The 25,732-nt window shown below is 39.9% G+C and overlaps 1 protein-coding gene across 12 annotated transcripts in view; it reads right to left on the bottom strand.

Annotated features, from left to right (window-relative positions):
- IFT25 (intraflagellar transport 25) overlaps positions 1-25,732 on the bottom strand; it is a 31,608-nt gene that overhangs the window by 5,322 nt on the left and 554 nt on the right. For 2 of the 12 annotated variants that reach the window (XM_034965562.3, XM_034965573.3), the window contains exons 2-5: positions 19,943-20,055; positions 9,719-9,825; positions 8,036-8,104; positions 3,575-3,618 (exon numbers count right to left, since the gene is read on the bottom strand). In XM_034965562.3, coding sequence (XP_034821453.1) covers positions 3,575-3,618; positions 8,036-8,104; positions 9,719-9,825; positions 19,943-20,040 — 318 coding nt within the window. In that variant the 5' untranslated portion in view covers positions 20,041-20,055. Of the gene's footprint in view, positions 1-1,227; positions 1,435-3,574; positions 3,619-8,035; positions 8,105-9,718; positions 9,826-19,942; positions 20,056-24,163; positions 25,674-25,732 lie in introns of those variants that run through there. The other 10 variants (XM_055092452.2, XM_055092448.2, XM_008967875.6 and 7 more) reach the window with 10 other exon arrangements.

The raw sequence follows: 25,732 nt of genomic DNA, 5'->3' as shown, positions 1-25,732 counted from the left end.
TTCAGTATGGTTGTAGTCAACTGTAAAATTTTTTTTCCTGCTCAAATTGCCCTTTTTTTTCTTTTTTTTTTTTTTTCTAATAAGAGTACCTTCATGTCAGCTTCTGTATCCTCTTGACATTATCCATTAGTCTACTTTCTGGCACAACAAAATGTCCCAGGCTAATCTTGTCTATTTCTTGTCACACTTTTGGAATTGGCCATTCCTCCAAAGAGTCTTGGTTCCAATTAATGGGAAAGGTATTTAGAGATCACAATCTGGGTACTTGATGTGCTCACTGATACTTGGATGTCACTGCTTCTAGATCTTTTCATGGACTTAAGAAATAGTATTCTTAAATAAGAGAAAGAGGGCCGGGTGTGGTGGCTCACGCCTGCAAACCCAATGCTTCGGGAGGCTGAGGTGGGCAGATTGCTTGAGCCCAGGAGTTTGAGACCAGCCTTTACTCCAGCCTGGGTGACAGGGCAAGACTTTATCTCAAAAACAACAACAAAAAGTAAGATTATGTGTTTCTAACCCTTCTCTGAGGTTTTCAAGCCAGAACAAATAAAAGTAAAGGCCGGGTGCGGTGGCTCATGCCTGTAATCCTAGCACTTTGGGAGGCCAAGGTGGGCAGATCGCTTGAGCTCAGGAGTTCGAGACAATCCTGGGCAACACGGTGAAACCCCTTCTCTACAAAAAATACAAAAATTAGCCAGGCATGGTGTTATGCACCTGTAGTCCCAGATACTTGGGAAGCTGAGGTGGGAGGATGGCTTGAGTCCAGGGGATGGAGGTTGCAGTGAGCCAAGATCGAGCCACTGCACTATAGCCTGGGTGACAGCTAGACCCTACTGCAAAAAAATATTTTTTTAAATTAAAAAGTAAAATCACTCGTTTTACAGGGCCCACCTCAGGTTCCATGACCTCAGTGAAACCCTTCCATAAGTACTTTCTCTTTTCTGACCTCTTACATTGTTTACTGTCTATATTGCTCACTTAGTCCTTTGCATCAATCAATCAATTAAAAAATTAATGCACTACGATCTGAAGAGCACCAGAGTGGATGCTGTGGGGATGCAATGTATTACCCATTAAATTTTCATGTGCAGTCACTTCCTTGATTAAGCTATATACTGAAGCCAAACCTTTCTAATTTCCCCCATGGTGGCCAGTACTGCTGATTGATAAAAACAGAATTCCTTTACCCCAAATATTGAAAAGAATGTAAATAAAAACTGAAACAAATTGATAAAAATCCTTTTAATAAAGTATATCAGTGACAACTTCCTGTTTAAATATATTGTTAAAAAATCATGCAAGAGCATTTTGTTATCATTATGAGGAAAGATTTGAGACTACTGTTCCTTCTGCAGAAACGCTATGCACAGATGCAAAATGATCAAAGGCTGATAGAATAATGAATCTCAAGTAAGTAGCGGAGCCATCATGTGCCTGTATGGGAAAAAAATCAATATAAATGCTTTTAGCAGTGCTAGTTAACTGTTAACAAGCAGTTAGCAAAAGAAACAGCTTGATGCAAGAGTAATATTCTAAATATATAACAACACATAAGGCCAGCTACATATAATAGTTGTGGTACATATCAGCTAAATACCAGCCTTGATTTGATGAAAAATAGCAACTGGAGCTAAAAACTGCAACTCTCATTTTTTGTAGGGACAGGGTCTCACCGTGTTGCCCAGGCTGGTCTTGAACTAGCCTCAAAGCTAGTCTCCCAAAGTGCTGGGATTACAGGCATGAGCTACCATGCCCAGTTTCTAATTTTTTAAAAGTGTCAGCTGGGTGCAGTGGCTCACACCTGTAATCCCAGCACTTTGGGAGGCTGAGGCCGACAGATCACCTGAGGTCGGGAGTTTGAGAACAGCCTAACCAACATGGAGAAACCCTGTCTCTACTAAAAATACGAAATTAGTTGGGCGTGGTGGCACGCACCTGTAATCCCAGCTACTTGAGAGGCTGAGGCAGGAGAATCGCTTGAACCCGGGAGGCAGAGATTGCAGTGAGCAGAGATAGCACCACTGCACTCCAGCCTGGGCAACAAGAGCAAAATTCCATCTCAAAAAAAAAAAAAAGTGTCTTTCTAAAGTATTTTTCATAATAAAGAAGTTTCCTTTGGTTAATGTTGCCTCAGAATACGCTACCCTGAAGCATGACTACATTTTTATATTTATATAATTTCTCTGGAAAGCAATTAGCCAATATATTTTAAAAGCTATAAGTATGTTTACAACCTTGCACCCAGTAATTCTATTCCTTGAAATTTAATCTTAGAAAGTAAGAAAAAAGGTGAAGGTCCCAGTAGCAGGAATATGCATAGATGTCCCCTGTGTATTACAGAGGGGACAAACTGTGTAATGACAGAGGAAGAAAAAGAAAATTAGTTTAAATGTATGCCAACTGGCAAATGTTATTTTAAAATTGTACTTACGAAGGCTGTGATATAATACTAAGTTAAAAAAAAAAAAGATGACACAAAATTGTTCACACATTATTATTCTAACTGTACAGCATATGGTCAACAACTAGAAGAAAATAAATACAGTAAAAGTTTTTGTGACAGGGTAATAAAATTCTGGGTGATTTCCAGCCTCCCATTCCCCCTTGCTATTTTCCAAATTTTCTATAATGCTGTAACCCTCCACAGTGGAGTCCTGAAACAATATATGAAAGGTAGCAGGGGCTTACTAATCATAACCCACTAGGTAAAGACAGAAAAAAACAGGAAGATAAAATTCAGTAACATTAATCATTTTTCAGGACCTCACTGGCCTCCCCAGTACTTGGGTGAATTTTGGTGGGAGAGAAAGGAACTAATGGGATTCAAAAACTTCCTACAGAATTTTTTGAAACACTGATTTAATAGCAGCTTCTGGCAAGTTGTGAAGAAGTAAACTTAATGGATAAGGTACTATTTTAACCCTCATTTAGGGAAACTTTAATTAAACAAAGCATGACCACCTAATAAATAGATATTCAGTTGTTTTGTGTTTGTCTAAAACCAGGGCCTGACCAACTACCAGGAATAGCGGAACTCCTGATGAGGCAGCAGCTTCCTCATCAACGGGCATTCATTTCACTTGACAAGCAAAGCCCAGTGGAATGTTGTCGAAAAATACTGGTTGTCTTTCCACCTCATCTCTCTTTGGCTTATTTGTTGCTGATCCTATGCTCTAGTTCCCCTTATATGAATCTCGCTTGTCCTTTCATGCTTAAATTAACATTCAATTTTGGCATCGCGACCCTTTTTTCATTCCTATTCTAAAATGCCTACAGAATCAAATGAAAGAAAGCAAACCAAATAAATACTTCAAAGTAAATGAATGAGAAAAATAAAACAAAAAATAAATGAATTGTTTTATCTTGCCGTCACTCTCTATGAAAGGTAAGAACCTAATTTATGAATGTACATTTAGCTTATATTATTATTGAGAATAACTTTCTCTACCGGTTGATTTAGGTACAAACCTATAATATCATGAGGATATTTACTAACTATGACTATGGAGATAGGTTTAAAGTCTAAATACATTGTGCAGGTTAATTTTTAATTCTATAAAGTATATTCACTTACCACAATTTCTTCATTTTGAAGCTGCCCCTCTGTGTGTACCAAATCTAAAACATAAATGTAACAGAAGAAATGAGTTAAGGGTCAAAATACATGAGAATAGCTATTGAAATTTATGTTCAGCAAAATATGATATCTGGTAAATTATGAGACCAGGTTTGAAGGAATCATCGTTTGCATGTTGAAATTTAATTTAAAAATAGAGGTATATGATATACAAGGCAAAAAAGATAAACTATGAGCTATAAAATATCCTAATGAGTATAAGCAAAAGGAAATGCAAAGGTCAATTATATTAATAGTAAAAGGATATAAGGAACTGATAAAATGTGAAAATTTCTTTTTAAAACATTTATTTAAAAAAATCCCCCTTTCAAGAAAAAAAAGTGAACATTTGAGGATCCAGCTACTAACAGAAAGGAGCCATTTTGCCATACCCACGGGTAACAACTAGAGCTGAGTTTCTCAGTGAAACTTTCACTATGATGCATAATTGTGTGGCCCAAGAAGTAATCTTTTCTGGTATCCAAATTTTAAAAATGTTTCCTTATGTAATTTTAGAGCAGATTAATTTATTTCATCATGAGTTAATCATATCAAACAATTCTTTTGGAAACATGAAAGATTTAATTGCTATAATGGTAGCTAATGACAGCTGGGCACAGTGGCTCACGCCTGTAATCCCAGCACTTTGGGAGGCCGAGGCGGGCGGATCACGAGTTCAGGAGATCAAGACCATCCTGGCTAACACGGTGAAACCCTGTCTCTACTAAAAATACAAAAAAATTAGCCGGGTGTGGTGGCAGGCGCCAGTAGTCCCAGCTACTCGGGAGGCTGAGGTAGGAGAATGGCGTGAACCCAGGAGGCGGAGCTTGCAGTGAGCCGAGATCGCGCCACTGCACTCCAGCCTGGGTGACAGGGCAAGACTCCATCTCAAACAACAACAACAACAACAAAAAAGATAGCTAATGACAGTATTCAAAATTAACTTCACATTAAATAATGTACACAATGTAAAAGCCCCGTAGTATTAAAAGAGAAGTCTCTGTGTTTGTTTCCTAACCCTTTTCTGAAATAATGAAAATCAGTAATCTGCTTTACCCCTTCTTTCTCCTCTAGTCCTGCTTCCTAGAAGTAAACATTCTCAACTCTTCAAGCTATTTTTCCTGAAATTATAATATGCTTTTATTCCTTTTTGATAAATTTTTTACTGACTTTATATAGTATGGTAGGTGAAATTTTAGCTTTTTAAAACCGAAATCCCCTCTTCTTCCTCCTTCAACTTCTCCCTCTTTCCCTCCTCTCAAATTTGAAATCCTATTTGATGGTTACATTACTCTGTCTATCTAAAGGTTATTTACTCCTGAAATAATACATTATAATGATATTTTCTTTCTTGTACAACTCTATCACCAGAAATTAATAATAAACGTTTTCATTTGCTTAGTTTTTTTAGTTATGAAAAATTGAAAAATATCGGCTGGGCATGGTGGCTCACACCTGTAATCCCAGCATTTTGGGAGGCTGAGGTGGGCAGATCACAAGGTCAGGAGATTGAGACCATCCTGGCTAACATGGGGAAACCCCATCTCTACTAAAAAAAAAATACAAAAAATTAGCTGGGCATGGTGGCGGGCACCTGTAGTCCCAGCTACTCGGGAGGCTGAAGCAGGAGAATGTCGTGAACCCAGGAGGTGGAGCTTGCAGTGAGCCGAGATCACGCCACTGCACTACAGCCTGAGCAATAGAGTGAGACTCAGTCTCAAAAAAAAAAAAGAAAAGAAAAATATCAAACATACTTAGGAGAGAACATAAAAAAACTCCCACATATACCCATAAGCTAGATTTTATAATTACTAACATTTCATCATAGTGGATTTATCAATTTTTTTTTTCACTAAAGTATTTTAGGCCAGGTGTGGTGGCTCACTCCTATAATACCAGCACTATGGGAAGCTGAGGTGGGTGGACGATTTGAGGTCAGGAGTTTGAGACCAGCCTGGCCAACATGGTGAAAACTCTGTCTCTACCAAAAATACAAAAATTAGCCAGGCAACGTGGTGCACGCCTGTAATTCCAGCTACTCAGGAGGCTGAGGCAGGAGAATCACTTGAACCTGGGAAGCGGAAGTTGCAGCAAGCCGAGATTGCGCCACTGCACTCCAGTCTCAAAAAAAAAAAAAAAAAAAAGTTAAAGCAAGTGCAAGTGTAAGACATTATTGACATTTCATCTCTAAATACTTTTTTGTTCTTTTGAGACAGGGTCTCACTCTGTCACCTAGATTGGAGTGTACTGGCACAATCTCAGCTCATGGCAACCTTCACCTCTGAGGCTCAAGTGATCCTCCTTCCTCAGCCTCCCAAGCAGCTGGGACTACAGGTGCATGCCACCACACCTAGCAAATATATATGTATATTTTTTGTAGAGACAAGATTTCTCCATGTTGCCCAGGGTAGTTTCTTGAATTCCTGAGATCAAACGATCCGCCCACCTCAGCCTCCTAAAATGCTGGGATTATGGGCGTGAGCCTAGCTTCCCCTAAATACTTAATTATCCATTTCTAAATAATATTTCTTTATATAACCATAATACCACCATCATAACATTAAAAATAGTGGTTTAATATAATATGAAACCCAATTCCTATTCAAATTTCCCCAATTGTCCCTGTCTTTTTTAATTGGTTTATTAAAATCAGAATTAAGTCTCTTTTAACCTCGAACTGCTTTCTCTCCCCTACACACATTTTTTAATGTCTTTGACTTACTGAAGAGACCAGGTCAGTTGTCCTGTACAATGTCCCACATTCTAGATTTTTTTTTTTTTTTTTTAAGAGATGGGGTCTTGCTCTGTCACCCAGGCTGGAGTGCAGTGGCGTGATCACAGCTCATTGCAGTCTCAACCTCCTGGGCTCAAGTGGTCCTTCCATCTCAACCTCCCAAGTAGCTACGATTACAGGCACATGTCACCATCCCTGGCTAATTTTTAATTTTTTTTTGTAGAGACAACATCTTGCCATGTTTCCTAGGCCAGTCTTGAACTCCTGGACTCATGCAATGCTCCTCCCTCAGCCTCCCAAAGTGTTGGGATTACAGGCATGAGCCACTGTGCCCAGGCCCCACATTCTAGATTTTATCATCTTGTCTATTCGTGGTTTCACTTAATTTGTTCCTCTATCCTCTATATTTCTTATAGATTGGAAATTAGAGCTAAAAGCTTGATTATTTTCAGGGTTTGAGGTCTTCATTAATGTCTTGTGATCTTTCTTTTGCTACTTGTGGATCATTTGAAAACTGTGCATCATTTGAAAACTGTGTGCATGAGCCACACTTATTGATTACTGGACTTAAATAAGGTGACCAGAAATGAGCTGGCCTTTGTCAGTATCCATAGGTCTTTTTTCTAGGGCCATTTAGTTTCTCCAAAGATGAATGTTCCAGTCTCCCAGCTGAGGGTATATTCTTGGCTGCTGAAGTTAATACCAGAACACAGGAAAGAGGCTGGTGTTCCCACTATTCAATATGTAGGCTTCCACTAGTATCCTATTTTCAACTCCATGTCTCACTCACTCCCTACTATATCTGGTCTCCTGAGCCTCAACATTCTATATTTGCAGTTGTCTCTTGAGGGTTGTGGTGGAGGTCTGTGGGATAAAGGAGTGGTCACCTAGTTTTGTAGGACGGAAGAAGGTACCTAGAGTCTGATTACTCTGTAAATAGATGTTCAACTAATCATCCTTGTTTTCTAACCCAGGTCTCATTCATACTTCCCATGGCACCTGTTGCCTTTGAGCTCTAGGCCTTTCTGGGGTTTTGTGTGGCAAAGTGGCTTGCTTCTTATTGACATGCTCCTTGTCAAGACCTTAGGTTATAACACAGTTCATTCAGCTAAAGAAGTTACTACTCTTCAATCTGCTTTCTCTTTATCATAATATACACTGATCTCTCACATTTGCTTTAGTTTGCTGGTTGTTAAATCTTTTGTCCTTGTAGGTTTATGCCTCTTTTTATTCCTTTACTATTATTTTCATGGTATTTTGAAAGGGAAAATAGACATATGAAGGCAAGATGCTGTGTTTAATTAAGTAGAGGCTATCAATTCTGCTGGTGATATTTAAATAGTACCCTTAATCAGGACAAAAGGAAAGAAGATGAGAAACTAATATTTATTGTCTATTATGTGCCAGACACTAGTTCACCAAAACCTTGAATGATAGATATCATCACCATTTTCCTAATAAGGATTCTGAAACTGAGAAAAATTAAGTCACATGTTAATACTTATATAACCAGTAAATGAAGAAGCAGCTTTGTATTCAAACCTGGGTCTTTCTAGACCCTAAATGTGTCACAAGGATCATTAAAGTCATCTTTTTTCACCAAAGTGCAGCTAGATGAGAAATGCAGAATCAAAGGAATATTATCTACTCCTTCATGCTCAGAACAATGCTGGTGAAACACATACCTTTTTCAATCCATTGCTCAAAATCAACTGGCTCTTTAGACGTGCTTTTTTCAATCTTCAAGGTCTGTACTAACATTGTAAACAAAGTAAGTAAAGTGTTAATCTGGCTGTATGTTTTTGTCCCTATATTTCTTTTTCCCTCTGCCTGAGATTATCATGCACAGTGGAACTACACAGAGCACTGGGATCAGAAACAACATGGAAGTTAACTCTGTATGTTTCCAAAAAACCCTATGGTAAAATATAGTCTTGTGTAACTAATCTTCCAAATGTTCGCAACCATACAACACAGAGCAAGTAGAGCTTTTCTGAATTTGGCATTGTTCCGATTTTTTTGTGTGTATGGTGATAATACTACTATTGGTGGTCTTGGTCATAAACATTTATGGAGAGCCTATGATGAGTCAAACATATTTATCCATTCACTTTTGACTACAATCTTATGAGAAAGGTATTTTAACCCACTTTACTGGTGAGAAAACAGGTTTAGAGGAGCCAAGCAAGGTGTTCAATGATATACAGCTCGTAAGTGCCAGAAATGGAATTCAAACTTTAGGTATGACTCTAGAGCCTCCACGATTAATGAGAGAAGAGACTTATCAGGAATACAGTCATCTTCCTTCTAAACTGGTTTTTCTCCACTGCTCCAGTCCAGTCTCTACCACTCCAGATCCATTCCTCCTCTTCTTTGTCCTGTTCTGTGCCATGAGGGGCTAACCTCTGTGGACTCTATCACCTGGATTCATTTACCCACTGGCTTCTGATTGGATTTGGCCAGTGGGAGACACCAGGGGGAGACTGGGGTGGGGAAGGGAGATCAGCCAATTTTATCTCCACTCCCTCCCTGCTTCAGTGTGACATCTTTGACAGTTTCTCCTGCCTACAGCTCCTATTAGGCCCTTTTACACAGGCTCCAGCTCTCACAGATCTCTGATAACACTATTTCCTTCCCTGTGCCAGGGCTAGTTACAGCTTCCTGCTATAGCTAGTTTCTGAGGGCCTCATCATTCCTTGCCTTGTTTGTTCCCTTAACCCAGGCCATAATTTTGCAAGTAGCCCCATCAATAGAGCCTCTTCATTTGAACCATCTGGGATGTATTCTGTTTCCCGCCATGATTTTGTCTGATACATTTTATCTTTAAATAAATAGGATTAGAATGATGTCCCAAGGGAGATTATCCCCCTAAATTCCTGAGAAAATGCCATTAGTAATAGAAGAATCTCAACTATCCAATGTAAATAATCAGAGTTATCAGATTTTCAACAAGAATTTGACAAATAACTCCAGGACAAATGAATCTAGAATAAAGATGTCATGGAACTTAGTGTTCTAGCAAGCTGGCGTCTTATGTTCCTAATAGGGCCTTTTGCCAAAGACTTTTACATAGTAAATTGCATGGAAATTATTATGTGCTTTGGAAGGGTTTCGAATTTGCAGTTTCAGAGAGGCCAACTGAGCTCAAGGCATTTACCTCATAATCCCCATCCTTTCACCCCAGCAATAAAACTGGATCCCATGCTATAAAGAAAAACTAGTGTTTTGCCAAAAGTTTACATATATGCCTTCTGCCTGTGGAAAAAATGAAAGGATAATGAAAACTAAAATATTAGCCTTACCTGGAGCACCAAAAAAAAAAAAAAAAAAGAAAGAAAGAAAAAAAAATTAATGTAAGATTTGCTTACCAAAGTAACTTTGGATTACAAGCCTTTCAATCCTTACATGTTTGTGGAAACAAATAATGAATTCCTGGGGAAACATTCCTGTGGTGGTCCAAAACGTTTCTGGATTCCTATTGTTAATTTTAAAGAAAAAATAAGAATAGCCAAATATAAATGGTTAATCATAAAATTTTATTGAATACCTGTTTTTTAAAATTAAATGACTACTGGATTCTCACATCTCCTTTCTGTTAATTCTGCCTCTAATCTCTCTCCAACTTTAATAATTCTTCTTTACTACTACCAGGTATTCTTTTCTAAAACACAGAAACGGAATTGATGTCACTTCTATCTAAATGCCTCAGTGGTCCCTTTATTGCCTATAATTCTAAACTCCTTTGTATGGCATTTAAGACTGTAGGATCTGGTTCCACCACTAAGTTATAGTCTCTTCCATCACTGTGGTCACACTGGGCCACTTAAAATTCTGCAAATATGTTAGGCAGGCTCTTGCTTCTGTACCTTAGTTCATTCATGAGGTTTTTTTTTGACCTGAAAAACCCTTCTTCCCCTTGCATAAGTTCATTCACTTTCTGGTCCCATTTATCTAACCCCACCAAATCAGAATCACTTCCTCCCTCTTTTGCACTTATCTCATACTCAGCCTCCATCTCTACATTGGCACTTAATCTCCTGTGTTTCTATGGCTCCCACTAGATGCTGAGCTCTGAGTCCAGTTTCTTTCTCTTACTCACCTTTGTAACCCTACAACTGCTACAATGGCTCACCCATAGCAGACACATGCTAAATGTTTGTTCAAACAAAAATTAAAACATGCACTCTAAGTCATATATAGGCAAAATAGTATATATTATGGTTTTGACTACAGAAATAATCATTCCTATTTTAACTATATAAGCTTTTCTTTTTTGGAAGTAAAATTTACCTACAGTGGAATTTACCTTAAGGGCATAACTTAGTGAGTTTTGATAAATGTATACGCTTATGTAACCAATACTCCAATGAAAACATAGAACATTTCCATGACTCCAGAATTTCCCTTATCTTTCCTTCCAGACAATCCCTACCTCCCTTAGGCAACCAGTGCTCTGATTTCTATCACCACCAACTATGCTACAATGTTTTCATTCGTGATTTTGTTTGATATTTTTGTTGGATATTTTAATTGCTTGCAGCTTTTTACTATTAGGAACAAAGCTGCTCTAAGTATTCTTGTACAAGTGCTTGTGAACATGTTTTCATTTCTCTGGGTAATTACTAAGAGTGGAATTGCTGGGACATAGGGTAAAAGTATATTTAACTTTATAAGAAACTGTCAGCTTTCCAAAGTGGTTGTACTATTTTGCGCTCCATTTTCTTTCTTGTCATGTCTTTGTCAGGCTTTGCTATCAGGATAACGTTGTTCTCATAAAACAATTTGGGAAATGTTTCCTTCTCTATTTTTGAGAAAGTTTGTGGAAGACTGGTATTTCTTCCCTAAATATTTGACCGAATTTAATTTCTATAATAGATATGAGGCTGTCCAGAATTTCCAATTGATCTTGTGTTATTTTTATAGGTTGAGCTTTACAAGAAATCTGTCCATTTCATCTAAGTTGTCAAATGTATTAGCTTAAATTTGTTCTTTATATATGATTCCTTTAGAATCTGTAGTGATATTACTTTCATTCCTGGTTCTAATAAATTGCATTTTCTCTATTTCGTGGCTAATCTTGTTAGAGGTTTATAACTTTTATTAATCCTTACAAATAATCAACTTTAGGCTTTATTATTTTTTCTAATAATTGTCTATTTTGTTGATTTCTGCTCTCACCTTTACTATTTATTTTCTTCTATTTACTTTGGGTTTAATTTGCTCATTTTTTTCTAGCTTCCTAAGGTGAAAATTTAGATTATTGGTTTTACATTTTTTCCTTTTTAACATAAGTATATATGCTATTACTTTCCCTTGAGACACTGCTTTAGCTGCATCCTACAAATTTGGTATGTTACATTTTCAACGTCATTCTGTTAGAAATACTTTCTAAGGCCAGGTATGGTGGCTCACTCCTGTAATCCCAGCACTCTGGGAGGCTAAGGAGGTGCTCACCTGAGGTCAGCAGTTGAAGACCAGCCCGACCAACATGGTGAAACCCCGTCTCTACTAAAAACACAAAAATTAGCCAGGTGTGGTGGCACATGCCGGTAGTCTCAGCTACTTGGGAGGCTGAGGCCCAGGAGGCAGAAGTTGCCATGAGCTGAGATTGCACCACCGCACTCCAGCCTGGATGACAGAGGGAAACTCCATCTCAAAAAAAAAAAAAGAAAGATTTTCTAAGATCCCTTCTGATTTCTTTTTTGACCCATGGGTTATTTAGAAGTGCAGTGTTTAATTTCTAAGTTTTGGGGGGTTTTCTGAATATCTTTTTGTTGTTTATTTCTAATTTAATTACACAGCGGTCAGAGAACATACTATCTAAGATTTTAATCTTGAAATATATTGAGACTTATTTTATGTTTCAGCACATTTCAGTGAATGTTCAATATGTTGGGTTTTAAGAGACAGAGTCTCGCTCTGTCACCCGGACTGCAGTGCAGTGGCACAATCTTGGCTCACTGCAGCATTGACGTCCTGGGCTCAAGCCATCCTCATGCCTCAGCTCCAAAAGGAGCTGGGACTACAGGTACATGCCACCATGACTGGCTAATTTTTGTGTTTTTTCGTAGAGATGGGGTTTTGTCATGTTGTCCAGGCTGGTCTCAAACTCCTGAGCTCAGGCAATCCGCCTGCCATGGCCTCCCAAAGTGCTGGGATTACAGGCGTGAGCCACCATACACAACCCATCAATACATTCTTGTTCCATGTTGTTGATTATAGTGTTCTATAACCGTCAACAAAGTCAAGGTTATGACATTATTCAGATCATCTATGTCTTTATTGATTTTCTGCCAAATTGTTCTATCATTACTGAGAAAAGGGTATTAAAATCTCTAACTATAACTGTGAATTTGTCTATTTCTCCCTTTCATCTGTCAGATTTTGCTTTATGTAGTTTAAAGAACTATTATTAGGTCCATATACACTTAGGATTATCCTCTCTTCCTTTTTCTCTTTTTTTTTTTTTTTTGAGGCAGAGTCTCACTCTGTCGCCCAGGCTGGAGTGCTGTGCACAATCTTGGCTCACTGCAAGCTCCGCCTCCCGGGTTCATGCCATTCTCCTGCCTCAGCCTCCCGAGTAGCTGGGACTACAGGCATGCGCCACCACGCCTGGCTAATTTTTTTTATTTTTAGTAGATACGGGGTTTCACCGTGTTAGCCAGGATGGTCTCGATCTCCTGACCTCGTGATCCGCCCGCCTCGGCCTCCCAAAGTGCTGGGATTACAGGCGTGAGCCACCGCACCCAGCTATCCTCTCTTCCTAATGAATGGACTCTCTGACACTATAAAGTGTCCCCTTTGTCTCTGCTAATACTCCTTGTCTTATATTTTTGTCTGACATGAATATAACTACAGCGACTTTCTTTTTTTTTTTTTTTTTTTTTGAGACGGAGTCTCGCTCTGTCGCCCAGGCTGGAGTGCAGTGGCGCGATCTCGGCTCACTGCAAGCTCCGCCTCCCGGGTTCACGCCATTCTCCTGCCTCAGCCTCCCGAGTAGCTGGGACTACAGGCGCCCGCTACCACGCCCGGCTAATTTTTTGTATTTTTAGTAGAGACGGGGTTTCACCATGTTAGCCAGGATGGTCTCGATCTCCTGACCTCGTGATCCGCCCGCCTCGGCCTCCCAAAGTGCTGGGATTACAGGCGTGAGCCACCGCGCCCGGCCTACAGCGACTTTCTTATGTAAACTGTTTGTAGGATGCATCTTCTTTCATCCTTTTATTTTCAACTATTCATATCTTTATATTTAAAATGCATATCTTTTAGACAATATATATTTGGGTCTTGGATTTTTATCCAGTCTGACAATCTGATATTTAACTGGAGTGTTTAGCCTCACTGATATTTAGTGTAACTACTGATATGGTTGGGTATAAGTCTACCATCTTGCTATTCATTTTTGTATCTCCCTCCTATTCTTGTCCTGTTTCTTCTCTCCTGTTTCTGAGTGAATAATTTTTTTTAAATTCCATTTAATTTCTCTATTTTTTTTAGCTATACCTCCTTTATTAGAAATTTTTGAAATAGCTGCTCTCTAGGTTACAACATAAAAACCTCATGATAGTCAATTTACACTGAAAATCACTTTTGTGCCATTGTTGTCATATATTTTACATATATAATATATCCCATAATACAGTTTTTTTCATTAAGTGGTCAGTTATCTTTCAAAAAAATTAAAAGAGGAAAAAAAGGCAGTCTTTTATATTTACCCAAATATTTATCATTTCCAGTACACTTAATTTCTTCTTATAGGTTTGATTTTCCATCTAATATTATACCTCTTCAACCTGCAGGATTTCCTTTAGCATTCCTTATGATGCAGGTCTACTTGTGATGAAAAATGCCTTTATCCTATCTTCATTTTTGGAAGACAGTTTAGCTAGACACAGAATTCTGGGTTGACAGGGTTTTTAAATATTTGCTTGTTTCTCCCTTCCCCAGTATTTAAAAGATTTTGCTCCATTGTTGTCTGGCTTCCACTGTTTGTGACGTAAAGTCAGCTGTCATTAGCACTATTGTTCCTCTGTATATAATAGTTTTTATTTCCTTCTAGCTATTTTAAATTTTTTTTCCTTTTTCAGCAGTTTGACTAAGATACAATGTCTGTATTTATCTAGCTTGGGGCTTGCTGAGTTTTTTGGGTCTATAAGTTGGTATTTTAAAATAAAATTGGGAAAAATTCAGCTCAAAAGTAGAAACAACCCAGATGTCCATCAACTGATGAATGCGTAAATAAAATGTGCTATATCCATACAATGAAATCTTGACAATAAATAAGAATGAAGTACTGATATGTGCTACAACATGGATTAACCCTGAGAACATGTAAGTGAAAGAAACCAGGCCAGGTGTGTTAGCACATGCCTGTAATCCAAGCACTCTGGGAGGCCAAGGCAGGTAGGTTGCTTGAGGTCAGGAGTTCAAGACCAGCACAGCCAACATAGTAAAAACCTGTCTCTACTAAAAATACAGAAATGAGCCAGGTGTAGTGGTGCACACCTGTAGTCATAGCTACTTGGGAGGCTGGGACATGAGAATCACTTGAACTCAGCAGGCAGAGGTTGCAGTGAGCTGAGACTGCACCACTGCATTCCAGCTTGGATGACAGAGCAAGACTCTGTCTCAAAAAAACAAAAAACGAAAGAAAGAAACCAGTCACGGCTGGGGGTTGTGGCTCACGCCTGTAATCCCAGCACTTCAGGAGGCTGAGGCAGGTGGATCATGAGGTCAAGAGATCAAGACCATCCTGGCCAACATGGTGAAACTCCGTCTATACTAAAAATACAAAAATTAGACGGATGTGGTGGGGCCTGCCTTAATCCCAGCTACTCGGGAGGCTGAGGCAGGAGAATCGCTTGAACCCAGGAGGCAGAGACTGCAGTGAGACAAGATTGCGCCACTGCACTCCGACACCGTTTCAAAAGAAACCAGTCACAAAAGACCACATGTGTATGGTTCTATTTATATGAAATGTCTCAATAGATAAAATCTACAGAAACAAAGTAGATTAATGCTTGCCTAGGGCTAGTATGGATGGGAAAATACAGGGTGACTGATAACAAGTGTGGGGTTTCTTTTTGGGATGATGAAAATGTTCTAAAATTGATTGTGGAGATGGCTATGTAACTCCATGAATAGGCTGGAAGCCACTGAGTTGTACATTCTAAATGGGCGAATTGTATGGTATGTGAATAATATGTCAATAAAGTTGTTACCCCCCCCGCAAAAAAAGGCCAGAACTACTTTTTTTTTCTTTTTAAGAGACAGGGTCTTGCTCTCTCACTCAGGCTGGAGTACAGTGGCACAAACTTCTGGGCTCAAGTGATCCTCCTGCCTTGGCTTCCCAAAGTGCTGGGATTATAGGTGTGAACCACCTTGCCCAGCCAAGGCCAGCTCTCCTAACTCAAAATTCTGGGTTTTTATAAAATGCTTAATATTTTACAATCTCCTTTCATATTTATATTATTTTAAATTTTACTTATTGAAATTCATTAATTTTAATTGCCTCATGTTTTTCTTTGGATGCTTTCAATGAACATAACCAATAGAATAACATAAAATATCACTTGAATTTTAAAATGACATCTAACTAGGCCGGGTGCAGTGGCTCATGCCTGTAATCCCAGCACTTTGGGAGGCTGAGGCGGGCTGATTATGAGGCCAGGAGTTTGAAACCAGCCTGGCCAATATGGTGAAACCCTGTCTCTTAAAAAAAAAAAAAGAAACCCTGTCTCTACTAGAAATACAAAAAATTAGCTAGGCCTGGTGGCGTGCATCTGTAATCCCAGCTACTCGGAAGGCTGAGGCAGAAGAATCGCTTGAACCTGGGAGGCAGAGGTTGCAGTAAGCCGAAATCGTGCCACTGCACTCCAGCCTAGGCAACAGAACAAGATTCCATCTCAAAAAAACAAAAATTAGTCGGACATGGTGGTGCATGCCTGTAGTCCCAGCTACTCAGGAGGCTGAGGCAGGAGAATCGCTTGAACCCAGGAGGCAGAGGTTGCAGTGAGCCGAGATTGTGCCACTGCACTCCAGCCTGGGTGACAGAGTAAGACCTTGTCTCAAAAAAAATAAAAAAGACATCTAACTAAATCTTGTAATTATGTATAAGGAAGTCATCAAAGTGGTAGTTTTCTTTTAAATACGAATTTATAGCTAACACCTATTTTACATGGATTATCTCATGTGATTTTTTTCTCAATTCTGAGGTCAGCAGGAAAGGTGGTATTATCCCCATTTTTCAGATCAGTAACTGAGGCTCAAAGAGTAATATATGTACTCTTTGACCAAGATAACACATAGTTCACTTACCCAGGAATTTTAATTCTAAATATAGTAGTCTTCTACACTACACCAAAAGGACTGATTTTCTCTCTTCTTTTTTACTTTGCTTTTTTTTTTCCTAGTGTAGAACTTCTTTTCCCCTTTTTCATTGACACATTAAATACAAATGGCAGAGGAAAAGTAGAAGTATAATCATTTTCTTTTTTTAGAGATGCGGTCTTGCTATGTTGCCCAGGCTAGTCTCAAACTCCTGACCTCAAGCTATCCTCCTGCCTCAGCCACTATGCCCAGCTATTTATTTAACTCTTATTTCTGAAGGAATGGAGAGTTTGGAACAGGGCCATAAAACAATATTCCATTATCCTGTAGGGACACATTTATAGCACTGTTTTCTCCAAATACTCCTATGGTTACTCTATTTAGATAAAGCAACTGTGAACAGAAAATAACTTTTTGTTTTTCTTTGAGACAGAGTCTCGCTCTGTCACCCAGGCTGGAGTGCAGTGGCATGATCTCAGCTCACTGAACTTCCACCTCCTGGGTTCAAGCGATTCTCGTGCCTCAGCCTCCCAAGGAGCTGGGACTATAGGTGCACGCCACCACACCTCACTAATTTTTTGGTATTTTTAATAGAGACAGAGTTTTGCCAAGTTGGCCAGGCTGGTCTTGAACTTCTGACCTCAACTGATCTGCCCGCCTCAGCCTCCCGAAATGCTGGGATTAAGACATGAGCCACCGCGCCTGGCCAGAAATTAACTTTTAGTGTCTACAATATACAGTCTAATTATATTTTCTGGAACTGCATATGGATTAAAAGTCCCCGATGTATTCTGTTCAGTTATCAGGACAGTAATTACATTATTCCATGTTTTCCCGTACTAACAGTTTTTGTCTAATCTAAAAAATATTATGTCTTTATTCATCAAGATGGACAGAGCCTAAAATATTAACTGCGATATATAATAGCTAATCTTAATGTTCTATAAACATATGAACATACTCGCTTGAGAGAAAGATCACCAAAGTAGTGCAGGGTAAATTGATCTTGCCTTAGAAAACGAATCTATCTCCAATCAGAATCAAGGAGTGTTTCTGGAAAGTCCTCTATTTCTGGCAAACAACTTAAGGCAAATCTCCTCAGTTCTGTGTATCCTTAAAGCAGTTCCCACATTAATTTTTCTACTCCAAGACAGAGTAGGATAGTAACTATTACCTGAATTTCAGGAAGTAAACAACTAAGAAGAAGAAAGAAGGGACACAGGCAAAAAGCGGATATTGAATTTTTTATTCAAACTAAATTTGAGTTAACCTAGTGTAGCACAAAGATCCCTGAAGTACAAGTTAGAAGACATGAGTGTCAGTTGATTCTGCCTCTTGCTTATCTGTGTAATTTTGAGCAAGTCATTTTTATTTTGAGCAAGTCATCTGATCATTCTTTTCTTCATCTTTACAACGGGGTTGAAAATACTTTTTTGTGCTTCTTATTCCCCAAGATTACTGTGAGGATCAACTGACAAAGTATCTATGAAATTATAAAGCCCTATGCAAATGTACAGTAATATATACATATATATGTGTTTATATGTATGTGTGTATGTGTGTAGACTTTGATTACTTTCCAGTATTAGTCAAGTTTGACTCATAAAAATAGTCTCTGACTTACAGGAATTCACAGTTGAGAGAGGGAACAAACATTAAAAATAAACAATACAATAAAGGAAAAAGAAAGGTAACAGAGGTAGATACCAAATGTTATTGGAGCCCAGCAAAGAGATAAACGAATCTGAGGAGAAAAGTCAGTTGCCATAAAGATGACAACTACGCTTCAAGGAAGAGGCTGAGTTGCTAGAATTTCATCCAGATACATGGGCTTCAAGATATGCAAAGAATCATAAAACCTCTGTTACAACCAGTTCTGCCTTCAATGATTAAAAGTAGTACTTAACGTCTTTAGACCTCTCTTACCACAAGTCTAAAATAAAGGGTTTTGGCAAAATAAACCCATAAGTCCCGCCAGTCCTACAATTAGATGATTCTATGAGTCAAACTCTGTTCATTGTACATATACCAAGAAAGAGGGTTCAAGAAAGTAATAAGCCAGAACTATTAAAAAAGGAGTCCTCCACCAGGCAGGGGGCTCACGCCTGTAATCTCAGCATTTTGAGAGGCCAAGGCGGGCGAATCAACTGAGGTCGGGAGTTCGAAACCAGCCTGACCAACATGGAGAAACCCCGTCTCTACTAAAAATACAAAATTAGCCAGGCGTGGTGGCGCATGCCTGTAATCCCAGCTACTCGGGAGGCTGAGGCAGGAGAACCGCTTGAACCTGGGAGGCAGAGGTTTTGGTGAGCCGAGATCGTGCCATTGCACTCCAGCCTGGGCAACAAGAGCGAAACTCCGTCTCAAAAAAAAAAAAAAGAGTTCTCAGGCTGGGCTCAGTAGCTTACGCCTGTAATCCCAGCACTTTGGAAAGCTAAGGTGCGCGGATCACAAGGTCAGGAGTTTGAGACCAGCTTGGCCAATACGGTGAAATCCTGTCTCTACTAAAAAATACAAAAATTAGCCAGGTGTGGTAGTGCACGCCTGTAGTCCCAGCTACTCAAGAGGCTGAGGCAGGAGAATCACTTGAACCTGGGAGGTGGAGGTTGCAGTGAGCCAAGATGGTGCCACTGGACTCTGGCCTGGGCGACAGAGTGAGACTCTGTCTCAAAAAAAAAAAAAAAAAAGGAGTCCTCCCATTCCCATTAAATGCTTTTTCTTGGAATCTGAAGTCTAAGAACAATATTTAGAAAAATATCTACCTAGAAAAAGCTCTAGCACAATGAAGAGTAGAAATTGGAAGGATATCAAAAAAGGGAGAAGCAAAACAATACACGATAGCAAGGAATGAAGCATTCAGTTCTGCAAAGATATCACTTAGACCAGTAAGGAAATAGGTAGTAAATAGGAAGTTATAATATTTACATTCTTATTCCAAGAAAAACGGAGTAAAACCATAACCAGACCTTAAAATTTACACTTCCATAAAATGAAGTTGTTTGAGTTTTTGCCTTGGTAAACCACTTCTAAAAAAACCTATTTGTATCAAGAGTTCAGTTTAGGCATTATAAAGAAAAGGATCAAAAACCTAAATATACACAACTCAATTAGTTTCAGAAATGGTACCAAAAGTGGATATCAGGTAATCCACCAAACATTTATTAAACTATGTTTAATAGGGTAAGTTGTTATAAAACACAGTCCAAGTACTCAAGGGATTCACCGATTTAAGACTGTAAACAACAAAGTATAGTAACTCTTACCCATCAATGATATTTTCAGGTGGGTGTTTTTCATCACTTGATGTAGCTAAAATCACTTCGGACCCTTCAGAGCTCAGACAGAGATCAATTTTTCTCATCTTAAAGTGTTTAACCTGCAAATTAAAAAATAACAAAAAAAGCAACTTCTTGATTCTCTAAACTTTATCTGAGAAAACGAAGTGAGAAGGAAAGGCTGTTGCCTAGCAGATGGTTTAACACCCAAGCTATTCAACATGTGGGAGGGACTCTAACATGTTTGTTTATGTAAGAAACCTCTCCCAGGGATAATCTATAAGACATGACTATTTCTGCTACTCTGCTTCACAAAATAAGTCCCTGACTACCCTAGCCAAACAAAAAAACAAAAACACAGAGGTACAGGAAGAAGGTCAACCGAGGAGAACAACATGGAATACCATAAACATACTCGATTAATCTGAAAGAAGGCAGAAAAAGAGAAACAAAAGAATAAAGAAAAATGGGACAAATAGAAAACAAATAGCAAGAACACAGATTTAAGCAAAAATACATCAATTATTCCATTGAGTGTTAATAAACATTCAATTATTAACTTAAAAAAACAACTAAATACTGTTTTCCAGAGATACATTCTAAATATAAAGATACAGACTAAAAGCAAAATGACAGAATAAGGTATAAAGTCTTAATGTCTGGCAAGGTAAATTTCCCTACTTTTCTTAAAATTTTTAAAAATTTTCATTATTTTATGTTTCATTTTTTTAGAAATAGGGTCTCACTCTGACACCAAGGCTGGAGTGCAGTGGAGCGATCATGGCTCACTGCAGCCCTGAACTCCAGGGCTCAAGTGATCCTCCCACCTTAGCCTCCCAAGTAGCTGAGACTACAGGTATGCCACTATGCCCAGCTAATTTTTAAAAAAATTCTCTGTAGAGGCCAGGTGTGGTGGCTTATGCACGTAATCCCAGAACTTTGGGAGGCCAAAAAAAAATTTTTTTTTGTCTGTAGAGATGGGGTCTTGCTATGCTGCACAGGCTAGTCTTTTTTTTTGAGATGGAGTCTCACTCTTGTTGCCCAGGCTGGAGTGCAATGGTGCGATCTTGGCTCACTGCAACCTCTGCCTTTCGGTTTCAAGCAATTCTCCTGCCTCAGCCTCCTGAGTAGCTGGGATTACAGGCAACAGCCACCACGCCCGGCTAATTTTTGTATTTTTAGTAGAGACGGGGTTTCACCATGTTGGCCTGGCTGGTCTCAAACTTCTGACCTTGTGATCCACCCACCTCAGCCTCCCAAAGTGCTGGGATTACAGGTGTGAGCCACCGTGCCCGGCTTGCACAGGTTAGTCTTAAAACTCCTGGCCTCAAGTGATCCTCCTGCCTCAGCCTTTCAAAGTGCTGGGATTAAAGGCATGCGCCACTGTGCCCGGCCAATATCAATATTTTATAAAAATGCATTTATTCTTAGTTTTTGTTTATTAGCATAAAGTTCACTTTCTATTATATTTTAAAAACTAGTATTGATAGTATTAAAAGTGTGGTAACATTGGTAAGAAATAAAAACATATATTTTAATTTTTTGTGCCTTTTTTCTCTACCAATCTTACCACAGTTTTCGACACTATTGATACCAGAGAACCAGTCAGTGTGGGATGAACATTGTCAAGCCTTAGTTTTAAGAGGAGAAAGATGGTGAATTCTGTAAATACAGATTGATAAACTTGAATGCTAATTCTCGACAAAATCCTAAAATTATTAAATTCCATTATTAAAATGGTAACCTTGAAAATGTAACCAAGGAAGTACTAAAATTGGAAGTAGCAGTAACATTAGTTTACAAGCTATACCAAACCTATATATTTCTGTTTGTCTGATGGAATTCCTACCCATTTGGAACATGTTCTAAAGATTTCAACAAAGCTTCAGACAAAGCTTCTCAAGATACCCTGTGGACCCGACAGAGAAATATGAATTGGGTGATAGCTAGTACTCTAGGTAGATATTTCTAACTCTGAGTGGCTATACTCAAAGAATGATGATTAATGGAAGAAAATGAACTTGTGTAGGACTTCTATCCTTATCCTACTCAACATTTTTATTAATTAAGGATGCACAAAGTATGCTTATCAATTTTGCAGACACAAAGCTGGGATGTCAGCTGATATGCTAGGTGACAGAATTAGCATTCAAAAAGAAATGAGCAAGCTAGAAAGATGACTTGCAATGAGTAAGATATTTAATAAGGATAAAAGTAAAAACCTAGACTCAGTTTTGAAAAAAATCAATCATACAAGGGTTGGTCTAAATCAGGGGTTAGCAAACTACTGCCTGTGAGCCATATCTAGCCTGCCATCTGTTTTTGTATGGCCCACAAGCTAAAAATGTGTTTAACATTTTAAAATATTTTTAAAAATCAAAATATTCTGTGACACACAAAAATTACATGAAACTCAGATTTTAATGTCCATGAATTATATTGGAAAGTGGCTATGCTCATTCACTTATATATTGCCTATGGCTGATTATATGTTACAGTGACATAGCTGAGTCACTGTGAAAGACCATAAGGCCCATAAAACCTGAAATATTTACTATTTGGCCCTTTACAAAAATTTTGCCAACCTCTGATCTGATAAAACATATAGGTTTAGTTGACCACAAAGTCAATATAAGGCAACAGTGTACTCTATCTGCCCCTAAAGGTAGTGGAATGCTATTTTAGAGTTAAGGAAGTACCACATTCCATCAACATTTTTGAACACCAATTGAACAAAGGGCCAAGCACTGTGCTAGTAGTGCAAAGATGAATACAACAACCTAAGTGACTAAGACTTGGTTCTTGCCTTCAAGCTCAGAGTCAAGGAAGATGAATAAGCATGAAACTAACAGTATAATATACTATGTGCTAACATCATGTGACGCACATCCAGAATACTGTGTTCAGTTCTGGGTAGTACGTTTTAAGTAGGACATTGTCAGGTGTGATATTGTTCGGAGGAGAGTAAAAAGTTCATGATGATCTATAAACCGTATTACATAGAAAAAGGTGAAAAATAGAAATGCGACTATAATTTTTATTCTCAGTGGTGCTCACAAATGGAAAAAGGATTTAAATTTCTTTTTTTTTACACCTCCTGGGGTGTGAACTGGACTCAACAAATGCACATTTTAAGCAGGAAGACTTTGGAGAGACAAGGACTTTCGTACAAAGTAAAGATTTTAAATTTCTTTCATCCCTGAAAACGTCCAAGAAAAGTCGGTAAAAGATCATAATCTATGGAAGAAGCCAAAGAAATCTACGAAGGAAGCCAAAGAAAGGATTCCTGCATTGGTAGTTCTCTTAGGCTGAGTCAGATTTTAGGAAAGGTAGATTGGGAATAGATAATGAAAGATCTGAAAAGCCAGGTTAATGGCAATGAACTTTATCCTGTACTCCAGTGGTTCTCAACTGGACTGGGGGTAGATTTTGGCCTCCAAGGGACACTTCAAAACATCTGAAGTTTTAACTGTCACAACTTGGGAGGGAGAACGCTGCTAAATATACCATCATATACAGGACAGCACATCCTCAAGTAATTATTGGTCCCAAGTATAAATAGTGTAAAGCTGGGGAAACTATGCAGTAATCTATTTGGCGGTGGAAATGTGAGGGTTGGAGATGTAGGGAGAGAACTTTTTTTTTTTGAGACAAGGTCTGGGCTCTATGGCCCAGGCTGGAGTGCAATGACTCGATCTCGGCTAACTGCAACGTCTGCCTCCCGGGCTCAAGCGATCCTCCCACCTCAGCCTTCCTAGTAGCTGGGACTACAGGCAGGCACCACCACGGCCGGCTAATTTTTTTGTTTTGTAGAGATGGGGTTTTGCCATGTTGCCCAGTCTGGTCTCTAACTCGTGAGCTCAAGCGATCCGCCTGCCTTGGCCACCTGAAGTGCTGGGATTACAGAAGCTAGTCACTGTCCGGCGGAGAACTTGTTTTTTAAAAAAGAGTTACACTTTAGGGTTGATATGGAGCAGATGAATAGGAAGGAATGTACTCTCCAAATGTTCAGTTCTTTTCTTACCTCACATTCTTAAGTTTTCTGAGAGAAGCAAACACATGCTTTAATACAAAACTCATTTCACACCTTCTATATTCACCATTACCCTTCCTATTTCCTGTTTTGGGTAGAATTACTTAAGTAGAAACGGCAGAGACTTGGTTTTCTTTAAGGGTCTTTGTTGCAGTTAATGAGAAGAGGCAACCAACCTTAGAGAAATCCATACAATGCCGGGCCTGGTGACTCGCCTGTAATCCTGACACTTTGGAAGGCCGAGGTGGGCGAACAGCTTGAGCTCACAAGTTCAAGACCAGCCTGGGCAACATGGTGAAACCCCAAAACCCTCTCTACTAAAAATTCAAAAATTAGCCGGACCTGGTGGCAGGCGCCTGTAATCCCAGCACTTTGGGAGGCCCAGGCAGGCGGATCACTTGAGGCCAGCAGTTCAAGACCAGCCTGACCAACATGGTGAAACCTCGTCTCTACTAAAAATATAAAAATTAGCTGGGTGTGGTGGCAGGCGCCTGTAATCCCAGCTACTCCGGAGGCTGAGGCAGGAGAAGCTGCTGAACCCAGGAAGCGGAGGCTCAGTGAGGCGAGATCGCGCCACTGCACTCCAGCGTGGGCGACGAGCGATTATGTCTCCAAAAAACAAAACAAAGTGCAGGTTTGGGAGGTAGTCTAATCCCCCACCCCTTTAGAGCAAGGCAATTTCCTCAGGGCCGCAGTTTACCAAAGGTGGTACACTCTGGGGTGCTATCCTTTCCATTTTTTACAATCCCTGACCCTGGAATTCCCTGGTGCCTTATCCTGTCTTCTAAACTAGTGCCACTGGTTTCGTCCCCAGTTCACCCTTTCATCGCTAGCTCACATGCCCTTTGTGGTCCTTCTTTCCCCAAACCTCTTCAGGTCAAGTCCTTAGAGGACCTTCTCCCTGACCAGCTCCCTTGGTTCTGGTGCTACAGCTGGACTCCTCACGCTCTTTCTTCAAGCATCATCCATTGGGAACGTGGTGTACTTTAGAAAACACGGACCCGGCCTAAGGCTTCTGTCTCCGAGGGGCCAGGGCCACGGCTTCCAAGGCAAACCAGCCCTGGCACCACCTTCTCACCTCCATCCCAAACCCTCCTCCTCAGTTCAAGGCCCTAAAGCCTCAGACTTGTGGAGGCCCGCCCCAAATTATGTAAAGAATATATAAATGCCCCCGACCTTAGGTACAATTTATAGCTAGATGTGTTACGTTGCGGCTGACAGCTTACATTACATTTTGGTAGACTAATTTCGATTTACAACTGGTTTTCCCTTTTGGGGGGTCAAGACGCTATTTCTGGCCTCAAAGAATTTCGTGGGCTGGTACTGGCGCTTCCAGGGTCTAGAGGAAAAGGCGGGCCCGCGTCAGACCTCCCGCCGCGGCCCTTCCACGCCTCCCGCCGCGCGTCTCTTCACCACCCCTCCACTGTTGCTCCCTTCCCACCAGCATCCTCGTCCTTCTGCCTTGCCCGGCCAGGCCCCCATACCCTCTGGTGCCAGCCTGCCTACCCCGCTACCCGCTCGCCTGGGACTCCCGTTAGCTCTGGGCGCCGGACCTTCCGGGCTCGAAACCTCCCTTGCGCCCCGCCCCACGCAGAGCGTCCCGACCCGCAGCTCCGCCTGCTCGCCGCGGCCTCCGCGGAGTCCGGGGTCGCGCGCGCTCCAACTCTGAAATCTTCGCGCCACGCCTCCCACAAGCCCCGTCCCACCCTCAGCCCCGCCCCCTCGCCGCGGCCACCGCTGAGTTC

Source organism: Pan paniscus, chromosome 1, assembly GCF_029289425.2.
Source record: "Pan paniscus chromosome 1, NHGRI_mPanPan1-v2.0_pri, whole genome shotgun sequence".
Taxonomy (NCBI): domain Eukaryota; kingdom Metazoa; phylum Chordata; class Mammalia; order Primates; family Hominidae; genus Pan; species Pan paniscus.
This window is presented reverse-complemented; position numbering and strand designations above follow the sequence as displayed.